Source organism: Cryptomeria japonica, chromosome 9 (assembly GCF_030272615.1).
Source record: "Cryptomeria japonica chromosome 9, Sugi_1.0, whole genome shotgun sequence".
Lineage (NCBI taxonomy): Eukaryota > Viridiplantae > Streptophyta > Pinopsida > Cupressales > Cupressaceae > Cryptomeria > Cryptomeria japonica.
This window is the reverse complement of record NC_081413.1, coordinates 61,737,125-61,758,359: the sequence shown is the minus strand read 5'-3', so window position 1 is coordinate 61,758,359 and position 21,235 is coordinate 61,737,125. Positions and strand designations below refer to the sequence as shown.

The 21,235-nt window shown below is 34.7% G+C and overlaps 1 protein-coding gene across 1 annotated transcript; it reads right to left on the bottom strand.

Moving 5' to 3' along the window:
• Positions 1-542: 542 nt before the first annotated feature.
• Positions 543-1,850, bottom strand: LOC131033498 (phospholipase A1-Igamma1, chloroplastic-like). The gene has a single exon (XM_057964728.2). It carries the CDS (start codon positions 1,848-1,850, stop codon positions 543-545), a length of 1,308 nt encoding a protein of 435 aa, XP_057820711.2.
• Positions 1,851-21,235: the final 19,385 nt, after the last annotated feature.

Below are 21,235 nucleotides of genomic sequence, written 5' to 3'. Positions count from 1 at the left end.
CATTTATCCATAGGTAACTTTTCAGAAGTCTAACTCTATATATATAAACATAATTTAGATATCTATAAATTGGTGCCATTTTGATATCCAAGGAAAAAATGTACAATTAAATACCAACTAGTATATAAGTCTTTTTTAATTTTATAATATTTTATTTGAAATGTAATTATATTTTGAATCACATTATTTCATATAGACATTAAATTTAGAATCATATCCAACCACTCAATATCAAATGTAAATTGTATTCATATAAAAATAAATGAATAGTTATCCAACTTCCTTAACAAAAATTAACATTAAAAAATAATAAATAATTCAACCCTATTTATCAAAATATATATCTAGACAAACATTCATTAATCTTATTTACCTTAATATAGATTACATTTATTTTGATACAAATTACAATTTGATTTTATTAAATAATCAAATCTCAAAATAATTTTTAAGAAACGAAAAAACTAAAAAATCTTAAATACAAATATAAACATGAATAGCAGACAATTGGCAAAGAAAAACCTTCAATTCTTCACACGAGCTTACTCCTCGTCGCTATCAGCTATCTTTATTGATCTTGTAGGTTGTCGCCATTTCCCATCTGTACCTTTGATGAGACCCTTGTTCTCTAGTTGCCACCAATGTGGAGGAATCCCAAGCTTTTCAGTGATTATGTCGCACTTCTTATTGACAAGAGCAACATCTCTTCCAGAAGAACAATATGGCTTGTTACGTCCAACATAGCCGTCAAGCAAATGAAGATAAACCTCCAAATTATGAAGATAAGCAAGATTGCAAGTGTGGTCAAGATGAGGAGAGTTGTTCGCTAAGGAAACCTCCACGCCAACATGAAAGTATGTCCATGGAAGCCAATTCAACAATTTGCTCAGCCACCCCATTTTCTCGTTCATAAAAACTCCAGGAACTTGAGGGACCACATCCCGTTTGTTGACGAATCTCAAAACCTTAACACCAATTTTCTCCACCTGTTTGGCGAACGCAAGATTTCCTACTCTTGGAGAGGCGAAGGAAAACACCGTTACAGGAATATCATGCAAGTGGTTATTATTTAGCATTTGTTTGACATCATATGCACTAAAAGTAGCAAGAGCAGCTCCCAAGCTGTGCCCACAAAAAGTTATGCTTAAATTGGCAATATCATTCTCATAAACTTTGAGCAATCGATTTACCTCTTCAATTAGCAAATCTCTTGTGGTCATGGTGGTCATCTTTCCTTGAGAATTTTCATGTTCACCAATGGTTGAAGTATAGCAGAGCCGAAATCCTCTCTCTATTCGTATGCCATGTGGTTGATGATAGTGGTGTCCGTCACTTTTGTAGGATAGGCTTGTGGGTACAAGAAAATCGTGAAGATCTTGCATCCATTCTTGAAATGTCTGGGTTCCTCTCCATGCAATTACTATGTCACGTCGTCCAAGCCTCTTAATCTCTTTTGGATCTGTAGAAACTGCAATAAAACCAATCCAAAAATATTTACCTTTAGATTTCTCACCAAAGAAACGGCTTAATCCAGTTGTATTTGCGTATATATATTTAGTGACCTCATAGCCGCATCCAGACATACCCATCTTGTTGAATAGATCTCTTTTAGACTGCTTACATGTACCGTAGTATTTGGAATAACTTTCACCATCGAATGCATCATAGCAAAGCTGTGCAAAATCACCATATCTGAGTGCTTCACCTTTGAGAATAGGATTCATGGGATCCAGAAAACCATTCCAATTGTTAGCACCCTGAATATCTCTCCATATATCACACAACTGAGGCTGGCTTCTTTCTATGCTGCTATTGGTGACTGTTAGGGTGGGTAAAGGAAATGGGGCCATATTTTCTCAAAAGAGCACAATGAACAGTTTGTCAGGAATGGAAGCGTTTGCTTTATAGGATAAAATTGTTTAGGGTTGGAAATAGATTTGATTGAGGGAGATGGAACTTAGACGATAAAATGTTGCAAGAAAAGTAGCGTATATATAGACAGTGAAGTGATGGTGGTGAAATCAATCAACAGAAGGGAAATTGAATCTGTTGTTGTCCCAGGAATGCACTTTATGACTAGGCAAAATCTAAAAGTTTGACCTGCCTTCTATACTTACGGGATTATCCAGCCGAGTAATACGGAAAAATTCTCCGCTCGCGCGTTACTTGGTATTCTAGTATAAATGATGGTTCCCGGAAATTACTTTCGTCCTCTAGGTGACTAATGACCGAGTGACGTCGAAGGACTAAAATATATTAAATAAGATGTTCAAAAGAATTATAAGGGATTTTGAAACAGTCATGGCTATCAAGTAAGATAAAGAAGTTTCAATAAGGGTTCTTACATTACGACCACGAAAAACTTCAAAACAAAGAAAAATCACAATTCTAGTATAATTATTACAAAGATCAACCTTTATCATCTTGGATAAGATGCACAAACTAAGTAATCTGATTACTAGATGGGAAAGTCCAATAAAAAAACCTCCCATCGTCTCGTAGCCTTTAATGTCTATTTAGTAGAAGAATCTATATTAACATTCTATTTACAAGGAATAGGAATAAAGGAGATTGAAACGATGTTCGAAGAAATATAGTGAATTTGATTAACCAAAGAGGCCAAATGCCAAGAACCCTTGTGATTCTTGTTGATCAAGAGAGAAACTAAAATCCTAGAATCTATTTCATAAATAAAAAAATTCCAACGCTATTCAAAAGCTTTCAACAAGGCAAAAAGAAGAGCACATGCTTCCATTTCATTGTTTCTACTAGATCCTATATTCATAGAGAAAAAGAATTGATCTTATCCATCGCTATCATGACCAATACCACCAATTCTTGTTTATCTTCGATTACCTCTAGAAGACCAATGTTGAACTCTAGTAACCAAAAGAGAAAGATTGTTAACTAATGTTGAACTAAAAATAGTAAAAATTTATATTTATGAATGTGTCTGGACCTATTTATGGCCTTGGATAATGTAATGGTGGAAAATTAGGGTAAGGGTTAAATTAAGATAATAAACCACTTAATTACCTAATTAACCATTACATTAAGGAGGAGAGGAATCTAATAGATCTAGCTTTAATACACCAAGATTTTGATCAGATTCTAGACTCTTTTGATTAGGGCAAAATAGGTAATAATTGAAGTGATTTGATGGAAACAGTGAGTTACATATGTCGTCAAGAGAAAACAACCTCGATCTAAGAAAAATAAGATAAAACGAATCTGTTCTTAAAATTTTGACTTGATTTTATAGGACCGGGTAGCATCAATTTGCCATGGTCCTCTAAATTTCTTGTCACCGAAAGCTAAACCTATTTGTCTCTGTGAATAATGTCAACCCTCTAGAATGCAACTCTATACCTATTTCCTTAACATAAAAGGAAAGGGGAAATTGTTAGGAATAGGGGTTTGCCTAACTAAAACCCTAGTTTAGAAAATAACCTTGAATGAAATAATGTAAATACTGAAATAAATGTTGAATAGATTTTCGTCAGATCTACAATTGTTGATGATGATGATTTTCTCTTTGAATGTAATCACAACTTTTGTATGAAATGGCATGACAAACACAAAAGCTTAATCATCCACATGCTTGCATAAGATTGATGTAATTTTGATCCACGATGGTTGAAGGAAGAATATGTAGCCTTGAAGATCTCTAAAAATGGTTGATAATGAATGCTTCATGGATGAACAAATATTATATTTCTTGTAGACAGACACTTAGATTTAAAATGAATTGATATAATGTCTTTATATAGGGATTCTAGGTAAATTATCAATGAGGCTGAACTCTAATGGTTATGTGGAGCCACAAGGATCAAATCTTACCGATGAGATATAGCCCCCACCCCATTTCAAATTGGGTCAGATTGAGTGGGGTGATGGCATTTTGGGGCACCATGGTTTAGACTAGGGTGTTCCGTGTCCTAGTCCAACCACAATCAGGACCAAAACAATGCCAAAATAGTGCAGGTATCCCATGGTAGAACCCACAAAAGGTTGTTCATGGCCACAAAGCTAGAGAATAGGCACAAATGGACCTAGAAACAAGATCAGTATAGGACATACTAAAGTAGGGGCAAAAACGTGAGGTGTAAATTGGATCAATGATAATTTACGATGCTACTTTTAGGCCCCACTTTAATTAGAGTATGAGCTATGCATATACTCATGCTAAAGTAGATGAAAGATGAAAAAGAGGAGCAATTAGGAGTGAGATCACAAGGAGTATAAGACATCACTAATTTTGAGGAACCAAGCCCCAAATTTTAGGATCTTATCTCACACAATCGCATGCAAGAAAACACACAACAAGGCAAAGAAAAAGGCAAATGAGGAACAAAGGAAAAAGGGACACAATAGGAAAGCTAAAAACCAAAACAACACCTGAGGTGAACAAGCCAAAGAGATCTCAAAAATCAAAATGTGTCAACCCCAATATAATTGTCGAAAGGCCATCACAAGAACATAAAGTGATCACATAAAAGAGAAAGATCGTGTATTAAACCATGAACTAAAAATAGAAAAGCTATGAGCTCATGATGAGAAGAAAGGGAAGACATGGATATCACACTCTAGTTATGTTTTTTTAGGTGATCCATGAGAAGAAGAGTGAGAGAGGACATGGATGTCATCGGCTAGATGTGATTTGATAGGTGATCCATGTTAGGGAGGAGAGTAGGAATAGTCTATCTGTGTTTTGCAAGTTCCACTCATCTTGATGTATATGCAATTGTCTGGTTTTAGGTGTTAAGCATCCTATACAAGAGTTTGTTTTTTCTGGTTTCGAGCATGCAACAACTTCTATAAGACATGAAATGAAAATACAAATGTGTGTCTAGTATCGGGAACATCTTGTGTATGAGTTTGTTTACTCTAGTTTCAAGAATGTGTAACCCCGTGTAAGACAAATATATTACTTCTTTTGAGGACATCTTGTGCAAGCGTTTGTTTGCTCTAGTTTCAAGAATGTGCAGCTCATATAAGGAATATATAAATACTGAATCTATTTTAGGTCATGAAGCATCATCTGTAAGAGTTTATTTTCTCTAGTGTGGAGAATGAACACCCTATTTAAGACATGAGAAAATGTAGTACAATATAGTACAAAGAGTGTGATATGTATGCCCCCCTTAAGATGTCAACATAGCTCTATGCTGATGTCTTAAGGAAACTAGAAACAGGGATACCCACCTTCATCACCAAGGAGATATCCTTCTAGGAAACAATGTTCATACATCCAAGCTAAAGAGGAAATACTCTTCCAAGAAATGATAAGATAGTATAAAAAGAGATATCTTGCAATAAGTGTAATGTGAATCCTTGGAGAATAAGAGATCTTTTCTCAAATAAATCTACCTCCAAGAGAAGTCTTTTGAACAAACATAACATCTTCTACCAAAAGAAGGGAAGGAGAACAAGAATGCCTACCTTCCTCATATTGCTAAGTGAAAGAGATGTTGGCATTCTACACTCTTATGAGAATAGTTGATGTTGTCATTGATGGCAACCAACTGGCAACCATCTGGCAACCAACCAGCAGTTACCGGCACCAGCAATAGATTTCTACATACACTAGCAGGTACACCTGTTGGCATTAGATTGTCATTGATATCAAAAATTTAAGTAATGCATGGGACAAAGATGCAGGGTGATGAGTGTCTTAGAGGAAGTAGAGGACAAAGGAAAGGTGTTGTATGTTGATGTACAATAATCATATCATGTTATCCACAATTGAAGTAATGGACTAGATAGATATGCGTGATGATGAATACTCCATATGAGGGTCAAAATAATAGAATTATTGTTGTTTTTGGTTGGTACAGATTGAGTAAAGAATAGTGAGAACAATGCAACTAAGTTGGATAAGTATGGAGTGTTCATTGGACAAACTCGCTTGACTCTGATGAAGTATAACAGTAATTGCAAATCACATCATGTTTATCACCAAATATTTTGAGTGTGACTTTGTATTTCGATGAGAGATCCAGCAAGACTCATCAACACCCTTGGGTCACACCAATATAATAGTAATTGCAAATCACGTCATGTTTATCACCAAGGATTTTGGTGTGACTTTGTATTCCGGCAAGATATCCAACAAGTTTGCTCGACACCCTTCGGTAACACCGATAAAGATTTCCTTTTTGATGTGACTTTGCTTTTCAGCAAAACACATTTATGTTCTTGTTGACCCTTGCTGTTATAGCTATATGAATCTTTTCTCTATAACACATGAGATGTGTTGGTGAAAATGATATTTCTTGCATAGTAGATTAAACAACATGTTTTGGACAATGCCCCATCAACCTGCAACAAGAAATTCTGAAGAAAGACATGATCTCGTGGGATAATAAGGAGGAAGAAGGTGCATAGTCCCACCATCACGTAGGTTTTGGTTGATCGGTTGAGAAAGTGATGTGTATTGCACCAAATACTGACATAGAAGCAGGTCACAATATCGACTAAAAATGATCCAGATTTTGGAAGTCAAAGGTTGGTGCATTAACAGAATCTCTTGGGACTTGATTTGAAAAATGGCTAACTCATTTTGGTCAAAATAAAGATTTAGATGATAAGATAAAAGTATAAAGAGATTGTATGAATGATTCTAACACAGCCTAGAAAATTGTGCATATCATGTTTTGTAAAATCGCTACAAATTATTTCTTGTTGATCTGTGATAATCTATCTTTGAGATGACCTTATGGAGGTGAATGAAAATTATAAAAAGAGGATACATGTTGGAAATAAGTAATGTTATTGCAAGGAGTGTTAATGAATTCAGAAATGAGATTAGAGCATGAAGAACAAAGACTATGTGTAGACATCAGTACGTGTAATTCACATGAAGTGAAATGGAGAGTGGAGACCTGGGAACAAGGAAAGAGAGACTTAAGTGCAGGATAAATTATCAAAGTGCAGAGTATAGAGATCAGAGTGTGTAAAGAAAGAAGTCTAATTAGAGCAAAGATCAGGAATGTTGTGTACAGATAATAGAAGAGAATGAGTCAAAGAGAAGAGATCTGATTAGAATAGATATCAGAAGAGCAGGTGCAAAGACAAGATAGAGTGGAGTGAGTTGTTGCAGAATATCAGAAAGTAGAAGACAACCTTGTAAGAAGAAAAAAGAAGATTTAGTTTCAGGTGTGGAAAATACGTCGTGTTACAAAACATCATTTGTAATGAGCTATTCAATTTGTAGCTATTATTACTTTAGTATAATCATCTGAGTGGTTGCTCAGATCAGAGGTAGGTGCTGCTTTGGGTTGGTGCCCATAAAATTCAGGGGTTGGTTCCCATAAACTTTGTAATCAAACTCTTTCCATTGTGAGGCTAGATTAGAGAAAAAAACTCTAGCAACATTTCTCACCGAGGTTTTTCTCACATTGGGTTTTCTTTCTATGTGTGTGTGGAAATTTATTTAGTATCTTTACTCATAGTTTCTTGATCTTCATTATTACAGATTTAATTTTTAGAAATTTCAAGTTTTTGAGATACCACTAATTCGTCCCCCGCTCTTCGTGATGCATTTGTGTTCCTTCAATTGGTATCAAAGCCCTAGGTTCCCTTGTAGTAAATATTTCTCTAGCTTGGGTAGATCCTGTCTTGTGAACACAATGGCTAGGAATGAATCCTCCTCTAAAGCACCTATGTTTGATGGCACTAACTATCCCTTCTGGAGCATAAGAATGGAAACTTACTTATCCTCTCTAGGCTTTGATGTCTGTATGTCAGTAAAAAATGGTTATATTGTTCTTCAAGTTCCTCCTACCAACCTTGATGCTAAAACGAAACATGAGAACAATGCCAAAGCTAAGAATGCAATCTTAAGTCATTTGTCTGATACAGAGTTTGTCAAAGTATTGCACTAAACTTCAATAAAGGAAACATGGGATTAGATACAAAAAGTATATGAAGGAGATACCAAAGTCAAAGAAGCCAAATTGTAGAATCTAAGGGCTCAATTTGAAAGCTTATAAAGGAAACAAGAGGAAAAGATAGCAGATTATCTACAAAGAGTGGATGAGATTATGAGTGTTATAAGAGGACTTGGAGAGGAAGTCAAAGATGAAGTCACTATCAAAAAGGTGCTAAGATCATGTGACACAAAGGTCTCTGTAATAGAAGAAGCTAAAGATCTAATAAAATATCCATGGATGATTTATTTGGTTCCTTATCATCCTATGAGATGAGGATAATTGGCAGTGAAAATCTCAAAAAGAGAAGCTTCTTTCAATACTACAAAGAAAGGAAAATAAGACATTATCAATGTGGAGGAAGATGACTCAGATGCTTCTATAGCCAACAATCAGGAAAATACAAAGGTAAGCTCCCCTTCAAGTGTTTCAATTGTAAGATAGGACACTTTGCTTCTAAATGTCCATATGAAACAAAGGAGAAGATGAGAAGCAAAATATGAAAGCTTTTGGTACAGAGAAGATGAAGAAATCCTACAAACCAAAGAGAAGAAATTTAAGAAGGATGAACAATCTTTACACATTTGAGGATGATGCTACAGATGAAGAAAGTGTCTCTAATGAATGCTACAGTGAATATGAAAAAGACGTCAATCTTTTCATGGGACGAGAAGAGTTGTGTGATGAAGAAGAGGAAAAAGAAGTTGGCATAGATATTGAAGGTGAACTTATGACTGCACTTGAAGAACTCAAAATGGTAAGGAAAGAATACGAAAAGGTTAAGCATGTTGCTACTGAAGAATAAGATAGATTAAACAAATGTCTTGAGGAGTTTGAGAAAAACATTTCAGATTTGAGAACATAATTAGATGAAGCTAATAAAATGTATAAGGTATCCAAATCAGATTTAGAGAGTAAGGAAAAGGAGTATCAAAAGATGCAAGAAGAAATTATGAATCTTAGAAAGGAACTTGAAAAGTGCAAAGATAAACTTAAGGTAAGAATCAAGTATGAAGGCAACACTGATGAATCGGATAAAATGTTGAACAAATAGAAGCACTCCAAGGATATATAGGGTGTTGGATTTGATGTTGGTCAATGCTCTAATGGTGAATACTTATCCAATAAAGAAATGCCCTTCAATAAGCAAGTAAATTTATACCTGGTGACTAAAATGGAACCAAAGAATTATGTTGAAGCCAGTAACAATGAGAAGTGGATAAAATATATGAAAGAAGACCTGCAGCAGATAGAAAAGAACAAGACATGGGAACTGGTTCCTATAACTGCTAATAAGAATGCAATTGGGAATAAATGGGTGTGTAGGAACAAGATGAATGAGGAAGATAAGCTCATAAGAAACAAAGCCATATTGGTATGCAAGGGAAATTCTCAATTTGAAGGAATAGGTTTTGAAGTGACATTTGCACCAGTTACAAGACTTGAAGCAATTAGAATGTTTTGGAAACCAATAACACTGAGAGGGGGGTGAATCAGTGTTATATCAGAATAGAAGATTTTAGCCTTAACAAAACATTCATACACCAACCGGTATACTGGTATAAATAAAATTGAAAGAAGTAATGCAACCAATAAGCCAAACACATAAATGAGAACCATACCACACAAATTTATACGTGGAAAATCTCAATGAGGAAAAACCATGATGGGATTTGTTACCCACAATATCAATTCATTGGCCATATGAAGAGATATTACAATATATGATAGGCATGCACTTGCAGGAAGGCTTACAACCTAGAGAACACTACTAATCACAATAGGAGCCTCACTGACTGCATAATAATTGAAACAACAATCCAGAGAAGTGTGAACTACTTAGTATAGCATCTCCTATTCTAGAATACAGTTCTGGTGTAAGCTCTATCTGTTCTGGTTAAAACCCTAAACCTGAATACCAGAATGACCCTTACAATGAATTCCTCGCATATATAGTTTCTCTGATATGTTTCATATTACATTACATCCATAACCTCATCCATCCTTATCAAAAGTGATCTAATCAATCTCCCCTATATACCCTATACAAATTTATGCCTTATGTCGACTTACAAGGATATATAAAATATTATATTACATGTCGGCCATATAACATAAATGAATAAGAATTAAACCAAGTTGCCAATGTCAGATCCAAGATGTAATAATGATATCCTTTACTATACCATGTTGTCCTACATTGTTGGTGACTAAAGAAATCTTCTATCCTGCCGGTGTCGGTGTAGAGTCTGTGAAGTGCCTGTCAGTACACCATATGAAGCCGAAACCCAAAATCATTTTGCCATCAATGAAAAAATAATGAAACCAACCAATAGAGTATCAATTGCAAAAAATCTCCTCCTTTGGCATTGATAACGACACTTGTGTGAAAAATGGTCATGGTTTCAACTGTCAGTTTCATCCTGCCCTGCTCCCTTTGAGCTGAATATGCAAAATGCTCCAATACTCTGAAAAATCTATAACTCCCCCTAATGTATGCAACCCTTCATTCTATTTCACATGTATACTACTCCCCCTTTGACATTACTGCCTAAAAAAAATGTAAAAGTAATGTCAAAGAATGATAACTGTACACTGAATACCTCCAAAAATGTCTTACCACAGCTTGACCAATTTAAAGATTTTCGGGTAAGCTTTCTCCAATAACTCCACATAAGTATCCCAACAAGTTTTGAATGTGTCAGAGATAAATACAAGTCCACTCAATAAATATGCAAGTGATTCCTTCTCATTAACTTTTGTCAGTGTGGGCTTACCAAGCATATCCATGCATTCCCTCTTAAGAACACCAAGTGAATCCAATATTGGACTTACCAAACCTCTGAGACTTCTGGATCTCCGAATGATCTTATCTCTTTCCTTTTCAAGAGAAGAAATTTGATTCTCCAAAGTCACAATTTGTCCATCAATAGATGTTGTCAATGAAACTAGTTCATCAAAAGAGTTAGCAATATTAGCAATTTTGTGTCATACCTCTTTTATCTTTTCATCTACTTTTGTTGTAAGAATATTTGTATTGCAATATACCTTGAATATGTTAGTACCTTGCTTCAAAGAATTTTCTATCAGAATTAACTTCTCCTTAATATATTTCTTCTCTCTATCAATGATCTGATCAAAAGCGGCTCTCTTAGCCAAAGTGAATTTTTCAAATGCTAGTTGGTTAGAGATCTGCTGTAATGATTGAAAATATTTAGAGATTTGTTTTATTATTATCTTAAGCTTACCGAAAGGGATCACTTCATTCTCAATCTTACATTCCAGGACCAATTTGTGCAAAACAATTATGGATTGAACTATAATCCCTTTGTTTGTGGTTCCCTCCTTCATCAGTTCTGTGGGACTCATCTTTGTGATGTTTTTCTTTTCCACTAGAGAAGTGTCAATTGTCAATAATGATGTTCCAACAACTGGTTCTTTACCATATTTCCCTATTTTCTCTAGTGATTTAACTTTTATTACCTCCTCACTTGCACCGGTGGCTTCGCCACTTGGTGCAGTCTGTGCAACTATCGGTTCCTCTAGAGGAATAGTATCCTCAACCTGTACATCAGTATCCAGAGGACAACTATCCTTAATGTTAGTATCCTGTATAATGTTCTATGTAGTAACCAGTGTTTGTGTATTTGTCTATGCATTTGTGTTAACCGATGGTTCAATGTCCACTATCTTGATATTCTTCAAAACTGAGGATGGAGTACCCATAATTTCTTCACCTTTCCCTTCAACCAGTGTATCTATAGTATAATTCTTTGTCTTTGGTGAAGTGAAGAATCCTCTATGCTCTCCCAAAAATTTTATCCAACCCTTATGTGCTTCCTTTATTATCTCATTCATCCTTCCTAACATCAGGCTAGTTATTCTATGCTTGTTGTTGAATACTTTCCTATCTGTAGCCTCAATTGTCTTCTCCATATCATCTGGAGTTATAGAAACACAAATAGATAAAAATTCTTGCATATTAATGTGTTTGTCTTCTTGCATTGTAGATAACCTTCAAGCATCTAACATGTTGTATAGCTCTGTCGGTATTTGATTGTCTATTTCAATTAATGCTTTCTTATAGATATCTAGATATAGAAGAATTTCTTCCTCTGCCTCTCGTTGTTCATCATATTCAAATATATCATAATAACACTTGACATTATTTAGCATCCCATCCTTAGTTATTTCATCTACAATATCTACAATTTTAGCTCAAGTCTTAGGAAAAATAATTGTTGCATTACTAGTCTCTGGTGCGAGATCAGTGTCACTCTTCTTCCTCCTTATAGTAGTACTAGATGTAGCTGATTGTGTAGCCTTGGGTGCCTGCTTCTATGCCGGTAATTTTACGGTGACTTTCCTAACCGGTTGAATCTTTCCTTCCACTTTAGGTTCTTTCGGTATCTTCCTCACAACCCTTTAGAATGCTAATGGTGTCTCATCATCAGTCTTAGAATCTTCAGTCACAGGTTCAATGTGAACTACCAGATCCTTCCTCTTTCTCCCTTTCTCTAGGACAACATAAATGAGTGCCTTAATGTCCTTAGAAACTTCCTATACAAAATTGCTTGCCTTACCTTCATTTTTCTCCCTCTTCTTCCAGTTGAACTCAGTTTCAACCTCAAAAGTCTTTTGTTGTGTTGTTCCACAGGGTTTTTCTGCTTCATCTATTTCTGCATCTATCATAATTTTTGCATATGCATCCAGAATTAATGCATCAACCTCATATCCCATTTCCTCTATCCAAATCTTTTGGGGCTTGATTGCCTCCATGAGAGTCACATCCTTCTTGATCATAAAACAAATGTCGGTAGAGTATTTCTCTACTATTTGATCAGGTATCCTTATTCTAGACCTCATAGCTTTCTGAAAAGATTTGAAGTAACCCCATACCTTATCATCTCTAAGACTTCCCAATGTAGCAATTGATTGTTTAAGTTTTCTTCCTACCGGAATGTCAAAACCCCATTGCTTCCTTCCAGAACTAGGGGTATCATTCAAAGAGTATAATATTAAGCATACTAACAAATTTCCATATCGGAAGGTGCCCTTCTTCTCACCTTTAATATTCCCTGAATTGATCAATAACTCCTCAAGCATCTAGTCATGAAGATCAAACTTGATACTTTCTCTCATCATCCTATAAGCGGCCAAAATACATGAAATTGAAACTAAATTTATTCGGTTAGACTGAGTTACCTTGTAGCCTATAACCATGCCTCCAAATATGATATCGATGTTGATGATGGTACTCATCTTCATCGGTCTCTTGTCTGATGTGGCACCTATGATCTTCCTTACAAAGTCATTTGATACTTTCTTATCTAGATGTTGCCCTACCGATGGCAAAATAGTAATTTCCTGAATGGCTTCCTTAGCGATTTTATAGGGTCGGTATAGCCATATTAATTCTCCATGTACTCTACTCAATACATATCTAATAATCTCATCCTCAAACTTCAGAATATCTAGAATACCAGTGAACCCTAGATCTTCGATGTGTTTATATTCCAGTTTGATTTTACCAGATTCTCCCATGAGTTCATTCATATACATCCCCTTGATATTCGAAGTGCCTACGTCAGCTATATGATAATAAATATAGGACCTAACATCTTCCACATATACCACTCCCTCCGAGATGCAAGAAAATGCTCCCACTGAATCTTCCTTTAAAACGTTGTCGGTGAAAACCTCTAACAAATCCTTCCAGATGTTGGTGTGATCGCTCAAGAAGAAATCTGATCACCTTTGAATAGCTTCTAATTACACTAAGTCACTTTGAATCTCTCTAAGATCACTCTAAATTTTGGGTGAATAATAATGAAGTGTAATCGACCTTTTATCCATTGAGAAAACCCTAATTTTCTGTTGACATAAATGATTGCCGATGAATGATACTAGATCTCACTTTGAATATATCAATTACAGATAATCCACTCCAATATCTGGAACATCTTCCAGAATCTTCTCTAGGGGCATATGTATCATCTTCCATCAAATTTGCCTACCTCTAAGGCATCTGCCTTAGTTACTAGATGAGCTCACTATCGGTGCAGGAGCAACCTCTTTTGTCAGATAGGTAAATAGGACATTCCCATTTGATGATTGCTCTTCAGGCTTCCTAACCCATCTCTTAGAATGATCTTGTTGGATTTCACTAACCTTCTCTTTGCCTTTATCATTTGATCCTCCATTGCCAACCGGTGGATTTCTGCTTCTGCAAAACTTAGCAATATGTCCAGCTTCATTGCATGCATAACATGTAACATTGTTCTTTTGAATTGCCTTGCTAAAACCGGTGAAATTTCTTGACTTGCACTTATTAGCCATATGTCCAAATTTTCCACAAGCATAGCATTTTACATTCATTTCATAATCTTTTATCTTATGACCAATATTATTGAATTTTGAACATTTACCAGGAGTAGAATCAGGGTTCTGATTTGCTCTGTTTCTACATTGCCTAGCCATGTGACCAAATTTATTCCAAACAAAACATCTACCATTGAATTTATAAGCATTGAATTCCCTTACCGGTGCCTTATGGTTTTGATCTTCATTAGCAGTACCAAAACTCTGTCCTTGCTCAAATCCAAGTCCACTAGAATCTCCAATCTGCCTTTATCTCTTCACTAACTCATCAAGTTGTGTTGAGCTGATCTTGAATTTTTCTTTGTACTCACTTCCAACAGTTAAGTCATCTCTTAGTATTGTCATTTGTCTCTCAACCTCTTTCTCATTGCTCCAGGATTGTACCAGATTAGACCTTAATAACTCATTTTCATGAGTCAACCTACCACATTCTTCAAATTTGTTCTTTAGGGATACATCAAGATTTCTTCCTTTTTCTTTCGACCCTCAATATCTTTGAACAACCTCATAGTCACAGTTTGCATTTCTTTCTTGATAACCATGTTCTCCTGACTCAATTTCTTACATTGTTCCTTAAGTGCATTTTTCTCTTCATCATCCTGATTTTGCAAAACTTCCTTCCTCCTAGCTTGAACAAATGATAGTCTCTCTTATAGAACAAGAATAAATTCTTTAGCAAAATTCAACTGATCTTGTAGCTTTAAGTTTGTTAATCTTTCAGTATCATAATCTTCAAGTGCCATCTCAAGCTACTTCTCCAAAGCCATATTCAATGATTTCGGTTTCAGGATCTTCCTCAAGCTGTTAAACTTCCTCTGAGACACAAGTCTTTGATAACAATTGTTGGAAACCAATAACACTAAGAGGGGGGGGTGAATTAGTGTTATACCAGAATAGAAGATTTTAGCCTTAACAAAACATTCATACACCAATTGGTATACCTGTATAAATAGAATTGAAAGAAGTAATGCAACCAATAATCCAAACACATAAATGAGAACCATAACACACAGATTTATACGTGGAAAACCTCAATGAGGAAAAATCGCGACAGGATTTGTGACCCACAATATCAATTCACTGGCCATATGAAGAGATATTACAATATAAGATGGTCCTGCACTTACAGGAAGGCTTACAATCTAGAGCACACTACTCATCACAATAGGAGCCTCACTGACTACATAATGATTCAAACAACAATTTAGAGAAGTGTGAACTGCTTAGTATAGCATCTCCTATGCCAGAATGCAGTTCTGGTTTAAGATCTGTTTGTTCCAGTTAAAACCCGAAACCTCAATACTGGAATAACACTTACAATGAATTCCTCCCATACAGTCTCTCTGATATGTTTCATATTATATTACATCCATAATCTCATCCATCCCTATCAAAAGTTATCTAATCAATCTCCCCTGTATACCCTATACAAATTTTTGCCTTATGTTGGCTTACAAGGATATATAAAATATCATATTACATGTCAACCATATAACATAGATGAATAAGCATTAAACCAAGTTGAGGATGTTGGATCCAAGGTGTAATACTAATATCCTTTATTATACCATGTCAGCCTTTATTGTTGGTGACTAAAGAAATCTTCTATCTTGTCAGTGCTAGGGTCAGTGTCAGTGTAGAGTCTATGAAGTGCCTATCGGTACACCATATGAAGCTGGAACCCAAAATCATGTTGCCATCAATGACAACATAATGAAACCAACCAATAGACTGTCAATTGCCAACATAATGTTCTTATCATTCTCAGCATATAAGGGATATAAGGTATATCAAATGGATGTAAAATCTGCCTTCTTAAATGCTTATCTTGAAGAAGAGGTGTACATAGAAAAACCTAAAGGTTTTCAATTATATGAGAATGAAGACTTTGTATGTAGGTTGAGAAAATATTTGTATGGGATTAAGTAGGCACCTAGAGAATGGTATTGTAAGCTAGACAAGTATTTATATAAGCAATGTTTCAAGAAGGGATGTGTTGACAACAACTTATACATTAAAACTGAAGGTAATCTCATGATTAAAGTTGTTTTTTATGTAGATGATATTATCTTCACTGGAAATAAAGATAGTTTGTGCAAAGAATTTTTTGATCAAATGCAATCAGAATTTGAGATGTCAATTCTTGAAGAGTTGTCCTACTTCCTTGGACTGGAAATATCACAGTTGAATAAAGGTATATTCATTTCCCAAAATAAGTATGCAAAAGACATGTTGAGAAGATTTCAAATGGATGATTGGAAACTAGTAAATGTGCCAATGCTTACAGGATGCAAACTAAGTAAAAATGATGAGTCAGCTAGTGGAGATCAAACTCTATATAGATCAATGATTGGAACTTTATTGTATCTAACTACCTCTAGACCTGATATAGTGCAAGATGTGTGCATGGTAGCTAGATTTCAAGCTGCTCCAAAACAATCTGATGTAAATGTTGTTAGAAGAATATTCAAATATCTGCAGGGTACACTTGATTATGGTCTATGGTATCCAAAGAATGGTGATTTCAGCTTAGAATCATACATACATGCTGATTAGGCAGGATGTATTGATGAGCGGAAGATCACTAGTGGTGGTTCTTTCTTCCATGGTGGTAGAATAGTCTCATGGCACAATAAGAAAAAAGAATCCATCACTTTATCTACTGCTGAATCAGAGTGCATAGATGCTACTACATGTTGTTCACAAGTTCTATGGATGAAGAAAACACTCAAGGACATCCAGGTAGAGTATGCAGATCCAATATCCATGAAATGTGACAGTTCAAGTGCAAGCAACATCTCCAAGAACCCTGTCATGCAATCAAGGACAAAACATATAGAAATTAAGTATCATTTCTTGAGGAAGAAGATAGTTGTCAAGGAAGTCAATGTTGAATATGTAAGCATGGGTGAGAAAGTGGCTAATATATTTACAAAACCTCTGCTCAAGGACACTTTTGAATATCTAAGACTGAGGTTGGTTGTTGTCCCTCCCTCCTTTAGCACTTAAAGGCTCATAGAGGTTTTTGGTTAAGGAGGAGTTCATAGCTTCAAATTATATTTACTTGAACCTGTGTGGTAGTATGGTTCTCAATGGGAGATGATCATTAACAGGATCAACAAAATGATAGTAGGTGTTTCAAATGCATAGGTGCAACAAAATTTTATATAATAAAATTGTTGTGATTGCAACCATATGCACAATGCAAATTGTCATAGGGGGCATGTCATCAGTTGAGACAAGAAATCAAAAGGGAGAGAAGATGCATGGTTAGTGAGGTGTCTAGTTGGTTGCCCCGCCCTTTGCCCTTGTTGTCAAAGGGGAATATTATTGGCATTAGATTGTCATTGATGTCAACAATTGAAGTAATGCATGGGATGGAGATGCAGGGTGCTGAGTGTCTCAGAGGAAGTAGAGGAGAAAGGCAAGGTGTTGTATGTTGTTGTACAATAATCCCATCGTATTATCTGCAATTGAAGTAATACACTAGATAGAGATGCATGATGATGGAGTCTAGATGAAGGTCAAAATGACAAAATTGTTGTTATTTTGGTTGGCACGGGTTGAGTAAAGAACCACTAAAGAATAGTGAGAACAATGCAAGTAAGTTGGATAAGTATGGAGTGTTCACTAGGTGAACTGGCTTGACTCTGACGAAGTATAACAGTAATTGCAAATCACATCATGTTTATCACCAAGAATTTCAGTGTGACTTTGTATTTTGGTGAGAGATCCAACAAGTCTCCTTGAAACCTTTGGGTCACACCAATATAACAGTAATTGCAAATCACATCATGTTTATCACCAAGGGTTTTAGTGTGAGTTTGAATTTTGGTGATAGATCTAGCAAGTCTCCTCGACACCCTTGGGTGACATCGATAAAGTTTTTTTTTTGATGTGACTTTGTTTTCGGAAAAATGCATTTCTGTTCTTGCTAACCCTTGGTGTTATAGAGATATGAATATTTTTCTTATAACACATGAGATGTCTTCGTAAAAATGATATTTCTTGCGTAGTAGATAAAACTGTGTGTTTTTCACAATGCTTCATCAACCCGCAGCAAAAAAGTTTGAAGAGAGATGATCTCACTGGATGATAAGGAGGAAGAAGGTGTGTAGTCTAAACATTTTGCAGGTGTCGGTTGATTGGTTGAGAAAGAATTATGTATTGCACCAAATATCGATACAAAAGAAGGTCACAAGACCAACTCAGAAACAATCCAAATTGTAGAAGTCTTAGGTTGGCGCATTAACGAAATGTCTTGGGACTTGATTTGACAATTGGTTGATTCATTTTCATAAAAATATAGATTGATAGATGATAAGATCAAAGTATAAACATACTGTATGAATGATTCTAACACAACCTCAGAAATTGTGCAGATCATGTTTAGTAAAATCTATGCAAACTATTTCTTATTGATTTGTGATGATCTATCTTTGAGTTGGCCTTATGGAGGTGAATGAAAAATATAAAAAGAGGATACATGTTAGCAAAAAGTAATGTTTTGTAAGGAGTGTTAATAAATTTGAAAATGAGATCAAATTGTGAAGAATAGAGAGAGTATGTCTAGACATCACTGTGTGTAATTCACATCAAGTGAAATAGAGAGCAGAGACCTCAAATCAAACAGAGAAAGAGACTTAAGTGTAGGATAAAAGATCACTGTAGATAACACAGAGGGATGTACACAGAGAGTGTGCAGAGAAAGAATTCTAATCAGAGAAGATATTAGGAATGTTGTGTGCAGAGAATAGAAGATAATGAGTTAGAGAGAAAAGATCAGATCAGAGTAGGTGCAAAGACAAGATAGAGTGAAGTGAGTTGTTGTAGAAGATCAAAAAGTAGAAGACAAATCTTGTAAGAAGGAAAGAGAAGATTCAATTTCAGGTGTGGAAAATATAGCGTATTTAAAAACATCATTTGTAATGAGCTATTCAAATTTTTGTTGTTATTAATTTACTATAATAATATGAGTGGGTGCTCAGATTAAGGGTAGGTGCCCATAAACTTCAAGTGTTGGTGCTCCTATAGGTTGGTGCCGATAAAATTTGTAATCAAATTATTTCCATTGTGAGATTGGATTAGAGTAGAAGAGTCTAGTAGCATTTCTCACTGAGGTTTTTCCCACATTGCATTTTTCTCGTATATTTGGTGTTATGGATTTTCCTTCTATGTATGTGTGTAGATTTATTTAGTATCTTTACTCATAGTTGCTTGATCTTTGTTATTAGAGATTTAATTTTTAGAAAGTTCAAGTTTTTGAGTTACCATCAATTCATCCCTCCTCTTAGTGATCCATTTGTGTTCCTTCAACACCAATGTAATCCTTAGTTCATCAATTTGGAGGACAAAAGTAACTATACTAGTGTTGAAGAGGGTAGAGGGCCATGTACCTATAGCAGAGTCCATCTTTCTCAAGAGGTATCTGAGCACGAGGCTGAGGGTTTTGAATGTTTAAACAACCTTAAGTAACCTTTTTTCTTGTGATTTTTCTAGTCGTGGCTTGGTGCCTTGTTTGTTGTTTGGTCTCTTTCCTCCGTCTTTTGGTTGGTTGCCATTCTAGCTCTATTATACTAATGTTTTTATGAAGGTAACATTTTGCATATAGTGTTTAAGTTCCCTTCAAAACGTGTTTGATCCTTTAATAAAAAAAAATTCTTGTCCTTCATCTTTGTCTTGATATTATGTTGCACTCATGAAGCCTAAACTATTATAAGAATTTACGATATCATCTTAATCAATAAAATATTATCATACATATTGAGAGCCTAATCCTTGCATTCCTTTAGAAATCATATATAAATTGGAGGGTAATCCCAAAATAAAAGGTTACAAACTTGATACATCTTGATTATTTCCTAAAATCACATATTTTTAAAGAAACTACAATGATTTAAGTCTTAAGTGGTCCCATTTGAAGGAAATAATTGAAGAGAGTTACCTTAAATCCGTTTAGATCAAAACCCCTTGCATAGAACCTGTCTAGTCTTAAGTCATACCTGCAATAGAGTCTCCTCTATATATATTCAAAATTTTATTGTTTGGAAATAGTATAATAAGGACTAAATTATATTTATCTTTTATTTCTTTTGAATTGTATGTTTTTTATCAAACATTAATGCCCTTGTTTCACACATATGGAAAAATAGGAAAAATGAGATAAAAATGTAAAAAAATATCATTTGACTTGATATTAATATCATCATTTCAATAGATATACAAGTCAATTCAAATGCATACAAAAAATTTATACATGAAAACATACACCTCTATCCAAACTATAATTACTCTGACTCTCCAAAATTAACTTTAAAAAAAAATGCAATATTAAAAAAAATATGAAAGCATATACACACACTAGATATTGGTGTTACAAGTCTATATTTTAAAAATTATAATTGTCTTCTTTCTATAAAAAATGTTATGCATGACGTCATAAACATCACTACTAAAAATGTTGATTACTATAAAAAAGTAAGTTAATAAAAGTTCTAATTAAAAAATAAGTTTTTAAAAGTTACAGAAAAATATGCACAATTTATTTCTAATTTAAAAAAAAAAAATTATAGAATCCAAACAAAAAATCTTAGAGATTAGCATTTTATTCATCTTCAAATTCTTAATGGTTTATCTACTAGAAGTGTTAGAAAGTGAAGACCTACTACAAAATACTAATTTCAATGTCAATTTTGGTCAAATAGTTTAACCCATTATTTTGGGATCACCCAAGAGAAATTGAAATCCTAACTCGATTTTGTATTAGGCATCCAAGAATCTTTATCCTTCACTATTATAATATTAATTTTTTATCATTCATGATGTCATATTCAATAAGTTTAAATTTTTATCTTATTCCTATTCACTTACCTAGTATTGAAGCTTAATTCCCCATGCTTATTTTCTTCTTTTTATTATATTTT

What these genes read in the sequence shown, in the direction of transcription:
- LOC131033498 (XM_057964728.2), bottom strand. Translation starts at nt 1,850, where the DNA reads ATGGCCCCATTTCCTTTACCCACCCTAACAGTCACCAATAGCAGCATA.